The 16,396-nt window shown below is 42.8% G+C and overlaps 1 protein-coding gene across 3 annotated transcripts in view; it reads left to right on the top strand.

The window, feature by feature from the left end:
- Nucleotides 1-15,181, top strand: part of Zbtb38 (zinc finger and BTB domain containing 38) — a 35,883-nt gene extending 20,702 nt beyond the window's left edge. For all 3 annotated transcript variants that reach the window (XM_028758954.1, XM_028758953.1, XM_028758952.1), the window contains exon 3: nucleotides 9,020-15,181. In XM_028758954.1, the coding sequence (XP_028614787.1) occupies nucleotides 9,020-12,586 (3,567 nt within the window). In that variant the 3' untranslated portion in view covers nucleotides 12,587-15,181. The remainder of the gene's footprint in view (nucleotides 1-9,019) is intronic.
- The last annotated feature ends 1,215 nt before the right edge of the window (nucleotides 15,182-16,396 follow it).

The raw sequence follows: 16,396 nt of genomic DNA, 5'->3' as shown, positions 1-16,396 counted from the left end.
TGGCAGGTGGTGAAGCAAAGGGAGACTATGTGTGGAGCAGGGAGAGAGTGAAGTAGGAGAGAGTGGGGTGCCCCATGGATAACGAAGTGCCCTGAAGGCTGCAGAGAAGCCTGGATTTTATCCCAGGATGGGAAAGGCCTCTGAAGGCTTGTAGCATGGATTGGCCAGATCTCTCTGTATTCGTACTCTAATCCAACGTCAGGTGTGTGAACAGTTCTACCCATAGTCAATTGGCAGGTCATAGTCAGTTTAGTTCTCTAGCTGTTTGCTAGCATTCACTGAACCCCTACTATGTGCTACATACTTCACTTGCCAGGTTGTGTTTGTTGAACTGCCAGTCTGTGCTAAGTGATGTACTTGCTGAGTTACATGTGACACATTCACAGAACCTCTACTGTGCATTCAGTGATGGGTTTGCTGGTGTGTGTGTGTGGTGTGTGTGTGTGTGTGTGTGTGTGTGTGTGTGTGTGTGTGTAGATTTCATTCCCTCTGCCAACTTCCTGGAAGAATCAGCATGAACTGTGATTTCATGTCTTGTGTTGAGTCCATGGGTAAGGTTGGGGACTGATGGCAGTCGATTCAGAGCTGAACAGCAGTTGGTACTCTGTCCATTTTAGGATAACCTGTCCTTGCCACTAGTTAAATGTGCATTCTTGTTCAGAAGCCAGAATGTGCAACAGCTCTTCCCTGTTACTGGCCCAGGAGTAGCAGTTGAGTGAGAAAGGAAGGGCCATCCTCCACTAAGTCTGCCCATACTTTAAGTTCACAGGAAAGCCGTATTTGCCCTTTAAAACCCAGCTGTCTTAATAGACAGCTCATCCCTGCAGTGAGACATTTCAGAGAACAGGAATCTGTCCTAAGGAACAATATTCAGATTGAAAATGTTTTCAACATTTGGGACTCTTGAATGTTGGTGGAATTTGCTGAAACAAGGACACAGCACTCTGAGGGCTCAGGAGACAGGCTCTGAGCCTGTTTGCCAGGTTTCTCAAGCCAGCAGGTGTCTGGGCAAGCTTGATCCTGAGATGAACCCATGGCAGACAGGCCATCCTAAACACTGCTCTATTTCAATGGGGGGGAAAGAACCCATGAACCTGTTCCCCTTTCATCTTTACAAACATGCAATGCAAAATGTTTAGCTGGGCCCGTTGCATCATTCACAAATCTGACAATACCCGTTCTGACAGTCTGTGCACGCAACTACAAGTCTGGAGGTCCGTTGTTTACCCACATACTATAATGGGTGAGGTTGCCCCAGCCAGCCACCCCTATGTGGAGTGCATTCGGTAGCTCACAATGTCACTCTTGAGTTTCAGGTAAGAAAGCGAACTTCGCTTGCCACACCGTGTTACCTTGAATCTGGTACCTTTCAGTGTGTCGCTGCCTGGCATGCAACAACTCATCCAGGCCCCTGTGAGGCCTCACTTTGAAGACAAAAATCAAAGGGATGCTCCTCTTCCTAGACACAGCTCTGCGCTATAAAGGGCTTCTGTTTTGTAATCTGTTTTTGAGATCTGGTGCTTGTATTTCTAACACCCAATCACGTGTGGTCTGACGTAGACCTCACCGTGACTATGAGCAAATGTACTGCAAGGATGTGTGTGGGATGGCGGAGCCAGCTCCCTGCAGCAAACCGTCCTTTGTCAGAAAATTTCCATAGGGCCTAGCAACCCCACACAGTGGATTCTCCTTCCATAGGCCTGCACTACCCGGATATGGAATGTGAGGTTGACTTCTGCAGGATTCCAGGTCAGTATCCTCATATAGAGCATTCTTTTTTTAGTTAGGGTTGATTTCTAAGTTTCTTTTTATAGAACACGACTTGCAGTAGAGAGGGGGAGAAAGTTGTTTGTCAGTTCAACTCTATCATTTTATTTATGTTAGGAACTGAGCTGCCCCAGTACTGGCTAGAAGGCTCGGCCTTCGTTGATGGGAGGATTTAGAAACCTGGGGTTCAGACTGGCTCTGGAGAGCAGCCTTCCCCTGGAATGAGCTGTTTCCTCTCCTCGGTCAGGCTCTAGAGATTTACCGATAAAACATAACAGACTTCAGAAGTTGAGGAGATGGCCCGCAGGACAAAATGTTTATTTTGCAAGCTTGAGGACCCGAGTTTGGGTCCGCAACACTCAGGTAATGCGGATCCTGTAACTGTAGTGCTTGGGGGACAAACAGGGGAATATGGAGAGCTCACTGTCTATCTGACTGGTCACCTTCATGTTCAGTGAGAGACGCTGGCTCTTAAAAACAAAACAAAAACCAAGGCGGTCTCTTCATATGCACAGACAGGCACCCGTGGGCATGCATATGTGCATACATACACACACATGCACACCAAATGCCAGATTTTAATACCAAGCTTTATAAAGAGGTATATGGTAAATCATATAGATTATATGGGGATTATAGTTCTAACCATTTTTACTTCTATATATTTTGGTAGAATTGTTTTAACTGGTTAGAGGGAAAGAAGCACTAATTAAGCTGGAAATATCGGGAAGTGGAGGTTACACCATCACCAAGATGTGTTTTCTGTATTCAGAATCAGTCTAAGAACAAAGGCCTAAGAGCAGCATCTGCTTACCTCACCAGCACATCCTCACCTTAGGACGGGAGGGCCTGGTTTGTAAGTAAATGAGTGGATAGAATTATTTGAACAGGGAGATTGTTGTGACCAAAGTAGTTCTCAAGACTTAAGAAAACAAGATGCAAGCAAATAGTAAATTCTATAGAGTAAGATGGCGGCCATGCCAACCCAAGAACGGTTTTCACTGGGAATAGTCAGGAATGGGCTCTGTGTGGTCCCCTCCCCCACCTCCCACCCCCAGCTGCTTAGCCACACTCACACCCAGAGAGATCAGTCAAAGTGGGCAACAGCTCATGTCTGTGTAGCTGTGCACATGTCTCCATCCCTCAGTCTCCCCCGTCTGCCTGGCATATCTGCTTTGTGGCTTACTTTCAGTCATTTTGTATTTGGTTCTTTTAGGCATACTTGTGATTTTTTTCTTTAGTAAAATAATTTCCTAGAGGCAGAAATTATTTCAAAGTATTATAAATGTTGCCTTGAAGATCAGCACAGTAACTTTAAAGTTTCTGTTTTAGGATATATTTATCCCCTTTTTATTTATGTGTATGAGTGTCTTGTCTGCGCATGTGTCTGTGTGCCACTTGTATACCTAGTGCCCACTAAGGCCAGAAAAGGTGCCAGATCCCCTGGACCTAGAGTTATAGATGGTGTGAGCTGTCTTGAAACCAGTCCCTGAACTTATTTATCATTGAAGATTCAAAGAGGTTTTGTTCATTTGAGGTCTGTCATTATTTACCATATTCAAAAATTCAAATGAGCATTTAAATACTTAAGCAAAATGACTATGGTCACCCTAATTAAACAGTAAAGTAACATTTCATGTAAAATGACGATTGTGTGAAAAAAAACAGTGAGGAACATGGTATTATATTTTGTCGAATACCTTCAATTTTGGCTTAATAGAAAGACAATTTGATTTTCACATCTATTCCTGCATCCAGTAATACAGCATGTTATATTAGTTGAGGTATATAAAGAAATTCATCTTTGCACAAAAAGAGCTGAAAAGACTTTTTAAAAAAATAGCCTTTTAGGTTAACCATGGATATTCTTTGATATTATATCAAAATTTGACATGATTTCCTACAAGTTGGTAGCAACATGGATTCTGAACATTTTGTAATTTTTACATTTAAGTCTCGTAGTATCTTTTGCACCTTTTAACACATGCATTATTTTGTTTTTAAGATTTGTTTATTTATTTTATGTATGTGGGTACACTATCGCTCTCTTCAGACACACACCAGAAGAGGGCATCAGATCCCATTACAGATGGTTGTGAGCCCCCATGTGGTTACTGGGAATTAAACTCAGGATCTCTGGAAGAGCAGCCAGTGCTCTTAACCTCTGAGCCATCTCTCCAGCACTCACTATGAACTTTTAAGTGTTTTACATATACCACTTTTTTTTTTTATCACACAGGATGCTTAGACACACACACATACACACACACATCTCAAGAGTAAAAGTTATTAAAATGATTTGTTTTTACTCCTTCTATTGAGTATCTCTGGCGTGGTGTCTGCTGAGGTATCTGCCGGCACCTACCTGTCATCCCTTGCCCCAGACTATGCTTTTCAACATATTGAAAAGCATAAATAATACTCTGTATCATTACAAAGTAATTTTGATCTCACATTTTGGAAAATGTCTTAGGAAAACCAGAGGCCCTTGAAATATGCTTTGAAAACAGCCAGGCTAAAGGAATAAAATTGACAAGAATTAATTTCTATTTTCCTCTTAATTTTGCTCCCAGTAGAGTAGCTCGGGGTCTTTGGTCGTATTTTTAAGGTTCTGCCTTGGGAGGTTCTGTTTGCACAGTATGTACATTAAGACATTTGCTCTAGAAGCCGGAGGCTGCTCAGATAGCTATTCCTTGAGATGGGTATGTCTAAAACCTGCAAAGGAGCGCTCTAGGCTGGAGGAGGAGCAGACCTTGAAGAGGAAAGGAAGCAAGATGTACACAGAAAGTAAAGGTCTTCCAAAGCTTATGACAAAGGCAGTCCATGAAGGGAAGATATGCTGACTGGAATCTGGGTGTGAGACAGGAAGGCCAACATGGAGTAGGGACTCCTACCCCTAACTATTTGAGTCTATCATGAACAGAAATTTGTTTTGTTTTCTTATGAGGTAGACAATTCTGGAGCTGTGACTATGGGTCAATCAGTTAAGTTTGCTCCATGTGAACAAACATGAAGACCCAAGTTTGGCCCCTTTGCCCATGTGAGAAAGTTGTGCATGCCTGCAGTCCTAGCACTGAGGATAGACTCAGGTATATCCCTGGAACTTGCATAGCCTAAAATAATGAGTCCTGAGTCCCAATGAGAGACCTAGTCTCAAAACACAAAGTAGATGGCTCCTTAGGAACAATACCCGATATTGACCTCTGACCTCCACATGGCCATGTACACACATGCCATGAACTCCCCAATATATGCATCTGTACACACACATGAACACACATACACAAGGTAGTTAATTTTGAAAGAAAATATAGCAAAATAATTTTATTACTTGTATTTACCTATTTGTTAGATTTATCTATTTTTAAACAGGTTTTCCTATGTAGCCCAGGCTGGCCTTGAACTTATGGTCTTCTTGCCTCAGCCTCCTAAGTGCTAGGATTACAAGTTTACAAGTATATAGCAAGGCACATGGTCTTAAAACTCATGTCAGTCATGGAGCGTATCTAACTTAGTTGCCCATGCTTACACTACATGTTTGTGTATTTGTTCTATAGACCTGTACTGTAGCAGGAGACAAGCCAGCAGAAGAATTCAAGTATGCTGATTAACGAGAATTTCCCTGTGACATACTCAAATAAGATATATTTTATGCTAACACACACAAATGTTTATATTGAAGTTTATAGAACTATATATTGTTAACATATTGAGTTATGTAAATATAGGGTGACCATCTTTTGAGGATTGAGTCCCAGTGCATGCTATTTCCCTGACACAGTTATTAATTACACTTCTTTCTTTCTCTAGTTTCCTGTTTTGAGTACTGAATAATTCATTCTATTTCTATATCTGTACTTATAAAATAAAAGTATAATACATAATATATGCATATATTCATTTAAATGTTCATATACATTCATACATACTTATCTATATACACGTATGTATTTATATATTTAAAAGGTGATTTTATTTATTTATTTATTTATTTATTTATTTATTTATTTATTTATTTGATTTTTCAAGACAGGATTTCTCTGTGTAGCCCTGGCTGTCCTGGAACTTGCTGTGTCAACCAGGCTGGCCTCCAACTTACAGATATCCACCTGCCTCTATCTCTGGAGCACTGGAGTTAAAGGCATGTACCACCACTGCTCAGTAAAAGGTGCTTTTAAAAGTTATTCTGGATAAAATACAAATTCAGGGCTGATCCGACAATGGCTCAACAAATATCAAGGCATTTGTTAGGCAAGGCTGACGACCTGAGTTCAATTCCTGGGACCCACAGAAGAGTGAAAAAACAACTCCACAAAAGTATCCCTTGCCCTCCGTGTGTGCTACTTCACAAGGCTATCACCACACACACACACACACACACACACACACACCTCTCTCTCTCTCTCTCTTTCTCTCTCTCTCTCTCTCTCTCTCTCTCTCTCTCTTTCTCTGTCTCTCTTTCTCTCTCTCTCTTTTTCTCTGTCTCTCTCTCTTTCTCTGTCTCTCTCTCTCTCTCCCTCCCCCCCTCTCTCTCTCTTTCTCTCTCTCTCTCTCTCACATAATAATAGTAAAGTTAAACAGTACAGACTTAGGAGAACCACAGCACAGAGAGTGGTAACAGTTCTCTAGTTACAGATTGTTTTAATATTGGCTCACTAAAACTTTTATATCCTTTTTTTATATCCTTTTTATAACCTTTTTTTGTTTTGTTTTGTTTTTTGAGACAGGGTTTCTCTGTGTAGCCCTGGCTGTCCTGGAACTCACTCTGTAGACCAGGCTGGCCTCGAACTCAGAAATCCACCTGCCTCTGCCTCCCAAGTGCTGGGATTAAAGGAGTGCGCCACCACTGCCCTACATCTAGAACATTTTTTATTAGCCTTTTAAAGTATTTTTTATTTTATGTGTTATGGGTGCTTTGTCTACATGTATGTCTGTCTACCACATGTGTGTCTAGTGCCCACTGAGGCCAGAAGAGGGTATCATATTCCCCAGAACTGGAGTTAATGACAGTATGCGCTGCCATGTGGGTGCTGAGAATCAAACATGGGTTCTCTGGAAGGCCAGCCAGTACTCTTAACTGCTGAGCCAGCCCCCATCCCCACCCCCACCCCCAGCCTGTTCGTGTTTTTCTATCATAGTAACACTGCCAAGACTAGCAAACTTGTTGCATGAAAGTCTTTTTAGAAAACATTTTAGTGATTACACATAAATCAAATCTTTTTTCTGACTCACACTTTTTTGTTCCAATCTATTGTAGGCCTTCTATCTACAGAGGCTCCTGTGATTTCAGTTACTCTCTGGGAGAAATGTGGAGGGTTTGCTGTGAGGTGCTTGCATCTGTAATGTCAGAGAGTGCAGATGTTGATGCGAATGGCCCTCTTCCTCTCCAGTGCTGCCCTAAGTCCCCATTTGCCTATGTCTTGCTTCTTTTGCAGCTATTGTGACAAACTGTTCCATGTTAGACTGACAAGATCGTTCAGCTGCCATCACCCACACAGTGGTTTAAGAACATGTGCTCAGTCTTAGCTGTCAACTTGATTGGTTTGAGAAGTATGTAGGAAATTTGTAAAGCATGGCTCCGGATGCATCAGAAAGGATAAGAGAGAAAGATGCCCTGAATGTGGGAAGCGCCAGGCTGGGGGCTTGGCTAGAGTAAAAGCCAGGGAAGAAGAAAGCTAGCTAGCCTAGACTCTTCTTCTCCCTCTGTCTGTCTCCCTTCCCCTCTTCTCCTCCTCTCTCGCTTGCTCTCCTTCCTCCTCTCCTCCCTCTCATCCCTCTCTATCCTAACACCATCTGTGAGTTGCCCTGAACTGCCACCCTGTCTTCTACAATCAACTAAAACCTTTGAACCATTGTTTCTTGCACATTTTCACAACAATAACAAGTCTAAAGAGAGCAACTTGTGCATGCTACATGGATAACATTTTTAGACGGTCCAAGAGCCACTGGGCCTTTCAGTTGTCTAACTTCAAAAGCTGTGATGAGACCCAATTGTCATAGACTTAGAAATGTACTTTCCTAGACTACTGTTTCGTGATCTCTTTGTTTGCCTTTAGTATTCCACAGGGTTTGTTTTTAAAACTCTAGTCTAGTCTGGTTATAATAAAGGAGAAATTGAATAAAGAGTAGGCTGGTTCTTCCCCAGGCCATGTGTAGAAAGGAGGCAGGGTGTCCCTGGTGGTCAGACTCAGTTGCAGACATAGCCACTCAGAAGAGAAGCACCTCAGAGGACTAAGGTAGAATTGGCTCCTTCCATTCTGCTGCTTCTCTGAGTAGATAATCCTCACATAAAGGTACCAGTCATTTATGGGAAGCTTTTAAAAATAAATTAATAAATTGTTTCTGCTTTATGAATTATGTTTGGGTCAGATTATCAAGGTTATCTTTGAAAACATATAGAAGAGGCTGGGATTATGTCTTAATATTAGAGCCTTTGACAAGCATGTAGAGGCCAGAGATTCAGTCCTCAGCAACACACACATGCACACTCATACGCACACACACAGGCACACACAGACACACACATACACATACATCAAATGAAACCATGTTTGTTAATGGATGCCTTTACATCTAGCACACAGGAAGCAGAAACAGGCAGATCTCTGTGAACTCAATGCCGGTTTAGCCTACATAAACTAGTTCCAGGCCAGTAGGGCTCGGGTTATGACTCACCTAGCACATGTGATAGCCTGGCTTTAATCTGTAGGTCATGGAGTATCAGGGAAGGACGTTGGAAGAAGACATAGGTAGATGGAGCCCTGAGTTCAAGGCCAGCTTTGTCTAGATAACAAGTTGCATGCTAGTTGAGACAAAATAGTAAGATGTTGTGTTAAGCGGGGAAAGTCAGATGAAACGTGAATGCTTCTAAAAGACCACGGTGCTGCGGGGCTCTAGCATCTCCGTGCAGCAGCCTCGAGTGGGCATACCCTTTCTGCTTGGACATACAGGAACTTGCCCTCCCCATATTTGGGTACATACACATAGCCAAGACCTTGCAGAAGGCAGGGGAAGGAATCCTGGGAAAATTTCCAACTACAGCTACTTGCAATGGCATGAGAAACAGTCTGGGGCAAGATGAAGGCTGGCCTTCTGTTGACTTCCAAGTCTTAGGGAAAACAACAGGATGAGATAAACGTCTGAGTTCTTATGTGAAAGAAAAAAAAAAACAGTTTTCCCAGAAGTAGCACGTAGCCTAGAAATGATCAAGGTACCTATGGGAGGCCCCCTGACCATTTGTTTCTTGTTTCAGATGACAGTCATGTCCCTCTGCAGGGACCTCAAGGACGACTTTCACAGTGACACTGTGCTCTCCATCTTAAATGAGCAGCGCATTCGGGGCATCTTATGTGATGTCACCATCATCGTGGAAGACACCAAGTTTAAAGCCCACAGCAATGTGCTGGCCGCCTCAAGCCTTTATTTCAAAAACATTTTTTGGAGTCATGCGATCTGCATTTCCAGTCACGTCCTGGAGCTGGATGATCTGAAAGCCGAAGTATTTACAGAAATACTCAATTATATCTATAGCTCCACCGTTGTGGTCAAGAGACAGGAAACCGTCACTGATCTTGCAGCTGCAGGGAAAAAGCTGGGAATATCATTCTTAGAAGACCTTAGTGACCGCAACTTCTCAAATTCCCCAGGTCCTTACGTAGTCTGCATTACTGAAAAGGGCGTGGTTAAAGAAGAAAAAAATGAGAAAAGGCACGAAGAACCAGCTGTCACTAATGGGCCAAGGATCACAAACGCATTTTCCATCATTGAAACGGAAAATAGTAATAACATGTTTTCTCCCCTGGACTTGAGAGCAAGCTTCAAAAAAGTGTCTGATTCCATGAGAACAGCCAGCCTTTGCCAGGAGAGGACCAGTGTCTGCCATGAGGCAGAGCCTGTCCGCACGCTTGCCGAGCACTCATATGCCGTTTCTTCCATCACTGAGGCTTATAGGAGTCAGCCTCTGAGGGAACATGAGAGCAGTTCATCTGGTAAAACGGGAAAGGAAAATGAAGCTCTTGCCACAAAAGCAAAGTCATGCCGAAAGCCAAAGACCCAGACCCAGGATTCTGACTCAACCACAGAAAATATGCCACTCCCTCTAGTAACCTGCCCAGAGGTGAATCAAGAAAGAAGCCCACAGCCAGCTCCAATTCTGTCACACTCAGAACCTCCCAGCAATGAAGGAGATGTCCATTTTCCTAGGGAAGATGAAAAACAACCCTCTGATACTCCTGGTCCACCAGCAGCAGAGGTCCCACCCCTCATTTATAATTGCAGCTGCTGTTCCAAATCCTTTGACAGCAGCACACTGCTCAGTGCCCACATGCAGCTCCACAAGCCAACCCAGGAGCCTTTTGTGTGTAAGTACTGCAACAAGCAGTTCACTACTCTGAACAGACTGGACCGGCACGAGCAGATCTGCATGAGGTCTAGCCACATGCCCATCCCAGGAGGAAACCAACCATTCTTGGAAAACTACCCCACTATTGGACAAGATGGAAGTTCCTTCACAACCCCAGAATCATTAGTACCAGAAAATAGAATTGGCGAGCTGTCCGGCGCTGGGAGTGCCTTGTCAGACACGGACCACGTGCTGAAGTTTGTGAACGGGCAGATGCTCTACAGCTGCATTGTGTGCAAACGTAGTTATGTGACTTTGTCCAGCCTCCGGAGGCATGCAAATGTCCACTCGTGGAGAAGAACGTACCCTTGCCATTACTGCAACAAGGTGTTTGCGCTGGCTGAGTACAGGACGAGACATGAGATCTGGCACACGGGGGAGAGGCGGTACCAGTGCATTTTCTGTCTTGAGACTTTTATGACCTACTACATACTAAAAAACCATCAGAAGTCTTTTCATGCCATAGATCACAGACTCTCCATCAATAAAAAAACAGCAAACGGAGGCTTGAAGCCTACTGTCTATCCATACAAACTTTATAGGCTCTTGCCTATGAGATGTAAGAGGGCACCTTATAAGAGCTACCGGAACTCTTCCTATGTAAGTGCTCAAGGAAACAGTCAACGGGGTGAATCTGTACCTGATACATTCATCGTTCCAAATCTGCAAAGCTCTGAAATGCCCACACTGGACTTCCAAGATGGCAGAAACACATTGACCAGCAGCCCTGCCATCCCAGTGGAAATACCTTCACTGCAGGACACACCCACTTCTGCCAAAGTAAAAAATGCAGAAGGTTTCAAATGGAGGAAGCAGAAAACCAATCTCGTCGATAACTTCAATTCAACTGAGGTGTCAGTTTCTTCCACTGGAAACACCGTTGGCACCACCCTACAGGAAGAGCCCGCATGTGTTTCATCTTTGGGCAAGAGCAGTGAGCACTCAGCCTCTGTGATCAGCTACAGCGGCTCGGTGCCCTCAGTCATTGTGCACAGCAGCCAGTTCTCGTCAGTGATCAAGCACAGCAATGCCATCACTAGCCTGACCGACAACAACCACAAGTCCCCTTCACAACCGGTGGTCAGTCCGACCCTGATCAAGGATAGCAAGCCTGAGGCAGAGAAAGCCAGTAAACTTGCCAGCAGACCCAAAAGCATTAAGGAGAAAAAGAAAGCTGTTCCATGTAACAGGGGAGAAATAACAGAGGAGGCAAAATACGTTGCTGATCATGGAGGATCTTCAGGCAAAACCACAAATGTCGAAGAAACCAGTAAGATCGAAACTTATATCGCAAAACCTGCTCTGCCCGGTACCTCCACAAATAGCAATGTTGCACCCCTTTGCCAAATAACAGTGAAAATTGGGAACGAAGCCATTGTGAAAAGGCATATCCTTGGGTCTAAGCTGTTTTACAAAAGAGGGAGAAAACCCAAGTATCAAATGCAGGAGGAGACGTTACCTCGGGAGAGTGACCCAGAAACCCATGGAGACAGCCCCCTTGGGCTGTGCCAGGCTGAGTGTGTAGAGATGAGTGAAGCATTTGATGAAGTGAGTGACCAGGACACCACTGATAAGCCGTGGCGCCCATACTACAATTACAAGCCCAAGAAGAAATCCAAACAGTTGAGAAAAATGAGGAAAGTCAAGTGGAGGAAGGAGCGTGGGAGCAGAAGCCCCATCAGCCGGTGCAGGTACCCAGCTGAACTGGATCGCGCAGAGGTGAAACTGCCCCCGGATAAGGCCTTCGAAGAAGAGGAGAATAAAGAGATGCCCAAGCTGCAGTGTGAGCTCTGTGATGGTGACAAAGCAGCAGGGGCGGGAGCCGAAGGCAAGCCCCACCAGCATCTCACTTTGAAGCCTTACATCTGCGAGCTCTGTGCAAAGCAGTTCCAGAGCTCCTCCACGCTCAAAATGCACATGAGATGCCATACTGGAGAGAAGCCGTACCAATGCAAGACCTGTGGGCGGTGCTTCTCAATGCAGGGGAACCTACAGAAGCACGAGCGCATCCACCTGGGCGTGAAGGAGTTCATCTGTCAATATTGTAACAAGGCATTTACACTGAACGAGACGCTCAAGATCCACGAAAGAATCCACACAGGGGAGAAGCGCTACTACTGTCAGTTCTGTTTCCAGGGTTTCTTATATCTCTCCACAAAAAGGAACCACGAGCGGAGGCATGTTCGGGAGCATGATGGGAAAGGCTTTGCTTGCTTCCAGTGCCCCAAAATATGCAAAACAGCTGCTGCCCTCAGAATGCACCAAAAGAAACACTTATTCAAGACCTTAACTAAGCAAGAGGAAACAGGTGACGTGTGCCATGAAAACTCCGATCTCTTGGAGAGGCAACTTTGCACTGATTCGGAAGACAGCGACCAAAAGGATGACATAAAAACATTTGCAGAAAATGTTTTTTGAGTAACAACAACAGTTAGAAAAGTCTTCGAAATTGTTTGTGATTTTTTTTAAGTTTTTTAGTATTTTTAAGCTTAGTTTTGTCCACATAATAGTCACAAAGGATGAGGGGTGTTAATTTTCATTTGTGTAAACTCAAAAAAAGAAAAAAGGATCCTAACAACTATTTTGGGTTTTATCATTCACTTCACACAGAATGCATAAAACCAAAATAGCTGAATCCTCTAACAACCCGAGTATTTTGTGAAGGCTAATGAAGTTCTTAGCTGTGGGATTTTGAACAGTGAAAACAGCAGCTGAATTTTAGCCTAATTTAAACCTTTCTCACAAGCACTAATGAGGTCTGCTGAACTGTTGCTAGTCACTGGAGAGAGTAAGGGTCAGGATCACAGTAAACGAGCTATGACAGTATTTATTGCCATTGAGTTTCTGCACTATTAATCTTTGGTAAACTAATGAGTATTTACAAAATACTTAACAATATAATTGAAATACGTAATAGATAACCTAAAGTAGGACATTCAGATATCATCTAGAAATACTTTTCTGCAACATAAACCTTGTAAAATACATATATGAATCACTATAACTTTTAGCTGTCTATATGTCCCTTGTAGAGAATCATAATGAGCAATAGACCTCAGAGAATGAGGACTGCTGTAGAAATCAGTAAAGCATTTGGATCTGACTGACGAGCATGCGTGTGCTTCCCAATGGAATGCTGTGCTGTTCTCTTGAAGTATGGCTGAGCTGTTATTAGAACTGGTCCACTCAAGTCACACAGAACATAGGTCATGCCTTATCTACGGGGAAAGCCTTCCCAGACTTACCTGAAATTATCTATGCTGTATAATCCTCTGCTGTGGCCTCACCTCAGAGAATGAAGAATGGTCAAATTCTTCAGAACTCTCTGCAGTCTTCCAGTCATCCCAGGGCCATGGATGTTGGGGGCTATCCCACCCAGACTTAAGGGGTCAGATAATCCTGACCCCTCCCATCCCACTGAAGCAGCATGCATGAGGCTGAGGGCAAGACACACCTCTTTGGTAATCAAATCTCAGGCACCTGGAAATGGCAGAAAGCCTGATTCCTCAATTTTACACCTTCTTGGAGATAATGCAGCCCACAGGTACTTAGTAGTTAAAAGGACAGCAGACTCCCCTCCCCACTGATGAGGATAAGGGGACCTGATGACCTTCTTTGCCTCTGACGGCAGCATTGTTTTTGAGGGATGGGGAGATAGTATGTGGAAGGAACAGGGCTCTGCCCCTTACAGACAGGACTCGGAGCATCCACCAAGCCAGATGCTCTGTCTTCATGTTTGCAGACATGAGATCCCTGCTAAAGCCCCACTTACATTTCTAAATCATTTTTTACATTAATGCAGACCGCCAACATTGCCCTCAAAAGTCTAGTTGCCCAACAAGTATTTTTTTTTTCATCCTGGAAAGCTGGAACTCATAAGATTCTTACTGTTAAAACTGCCAGAATAGGAAGGAGGGAGAGCACAGCCTGCCCTTCCAGCACCAGGATGGGCAAAATTCACAACAGTTCAAGCAGCCATTCCTGTTCGTTGGATTTAGTAATGGAAAGCCAAGGCTGGACAATTATCAGAGGACTCCAGTTTCTCACACCAGATGTTGTGTTATCTCCACGAAGAAGGCTTAGTGTGGTTTGGGGTAAGCAAGAAAACATTTAAACCTCCAGGAAAAAAAAGGACATGATTCAAGGTGACCTTTTATACTGTAGCACTTTGCTGTTAGCCCCAGTATGTATCTGCATTTATCATTTGTTCATCTACTTTCACCTACATACAGTATTATATACTAGAGGAAGCGGGGGAACTGCAAGCAAGTTGAGCTTTGTTTTGTCTGTTGTATATATGTACACCCACACCATTTGAGTTTTGTTGAGATAGTCACAAAGGGCTTATGAAAATCACTTTTGAATTAATAACTAGATGACAAGCAATCCTGTGAGCCACTAATTTGTTTTATATTGGTTATGACTATATGAGACAATTATGGATTTAAGTTGTTTTGATTTAACTACAAATAAAATTATATGTATTGGTGTCTCCCGGCCCTTATATGTGTATATTTTTTAAGTGGACTTGTATGCTGATAATTCTAGACCAAAGTAAATATGGCAGAATATTTATACCTACAAATAATTTTGCAAATATTTTCTATAATTGTATTATTCGTTTAAAATGTTGATAGCTTGTGTTAGTTTCAGGGAGGGGGGGTGTATATTTTGATAAAATACTTGACTTTGTAATTCTGTATATTCTATTACAATTTATAGAAGAGCCATTTTAAGACAACTGGTTCCTTTTGTTGTTGTTGATTGTGTAAATGTTATGAGTGGTGTTTAAGTTTGCATCAAGTACATAACGACCAAGTAGAATTGAAGTGTAAGCAGTGAACCTACTGTATGCCGGACAAGATATATTGTAACTTGCTGTTTTAGCATCTGTATTTTGGTTAGGAAATATGATTAAATGCAGATGTTAAGGGTTGGAAAGGTCTAATTTTATTTTTAGAAATAATAAATATAAATTTGTTTTGCTTGATTAAAATAGCTTATTCATATTAAGTCTCTTTTTTAAATGGCTTACTGTTAATTCTTTTGTGCAGCTATTTCATCTTTGTGAGTCATGGCCTTGTTACATACAACATTCATTCAATATAATTATTTCCTTGCTTACACTTCATGGAGCCTACATGCTTAGGACTCATAAACTGTGATATTAAAATAGGGACCAAAAATAATAATAATAATAATAATAATAATGACCGGGCAGTGGTGGCGCACGCCTTTAATCCCAGCACTTGGGAGGCAGAGGCAGGCGGATCTCTGAGTTCAAGAGTTCGAGGTTAGCCTGGTCTACAGAGTGAGTTCCAGGACAGCCAGGGCTACACAGAGAAACCCTGTCTCGAAAAAAACAAAAATAAATAAAAAATAAAAAAAAAAATGAGATCAGACATGATGGCTGATTCATTTAATCCCAGCACTCAGGAAGCAGAGGCAGGCAGAACTGAGTTTGAAGCCAGCTGGTCTACATAATGAATTCCAGGCCAGCCAGAGCCACCAAAACAAGCCAACCAAAACGAAACCAAAAAAACAAAACACACACACACCAAAAACCATAAACTGAATAAGAGACATCAAATGCTTTTAGTAAATGAGTGTTGGGAATAAGTCTGATGTTATGGTACATCAAAGTGAAATTCTCACTTGGAAGTATTACAGAAAACAAATATTTACTGAATCTCATGTCTTTGGATCTAAGCCCCATCTCTAAAGGGAAGCATATTACCTATTTTGTAGTGACTTTGAGACAGTCCCACAGCTAGGCAGGGAATTTGAACTTTCTTGGGTCTTTCAAGAAAAATGCTTATAATACACTGGAGAGTGAGGGGACAAGACAAAGTTATGCAGCTTTGGGATGTTCTAGAACAGTGTTTCTCAACCTTCCCAATGCTGTGATCCTTTAATATAGTTCCTCATGCTGTGGTGACCCCCAACCATAAAATATTTTCATTACTACTTCATAACTGTAATTTTGCTACCTCTATGAATTGCAATGTAAATATCTCTGTTTTCTGATGGTCTTAGGTGACCCCTGGGAAAGGGTCCTTGGACCTTCAAAGGGTTCACAGCCTACAGGTTGAGAACCACTGTTTTGTAGACTTCTGTGAAATGGGCTTGAAGAGGCTGTTTCCAGATCAGTGTCATGTGTCCTAGTGCTGAGTTGCTCTTCTGGGCCAGGGATACTTCCCCATAAAACCTGCTTCCAAGACGATGGAG

This window comes from Grammomys surdaster, unplaced genomic scaffold (assembly GCF_004785775.1).
Source record: "Grammomys surdaster isolate TR1022 unplaced genomic scaffold, NIH_TR_1.0 126248, whole genome shotgun sequence".
Classification (NCBI taxonomy): domain Eukaryota; kingdom Metazoa; phylum Chordata; class Mammalia; order Rodentia; family Muridae; genus Grammomys; species Grammomys surdaster.
The sequence above is the reverse complement of the archived record's forward strand: the minus strand, read 5'-3'. Positions and strand labels throughout refer to the sequence as shown.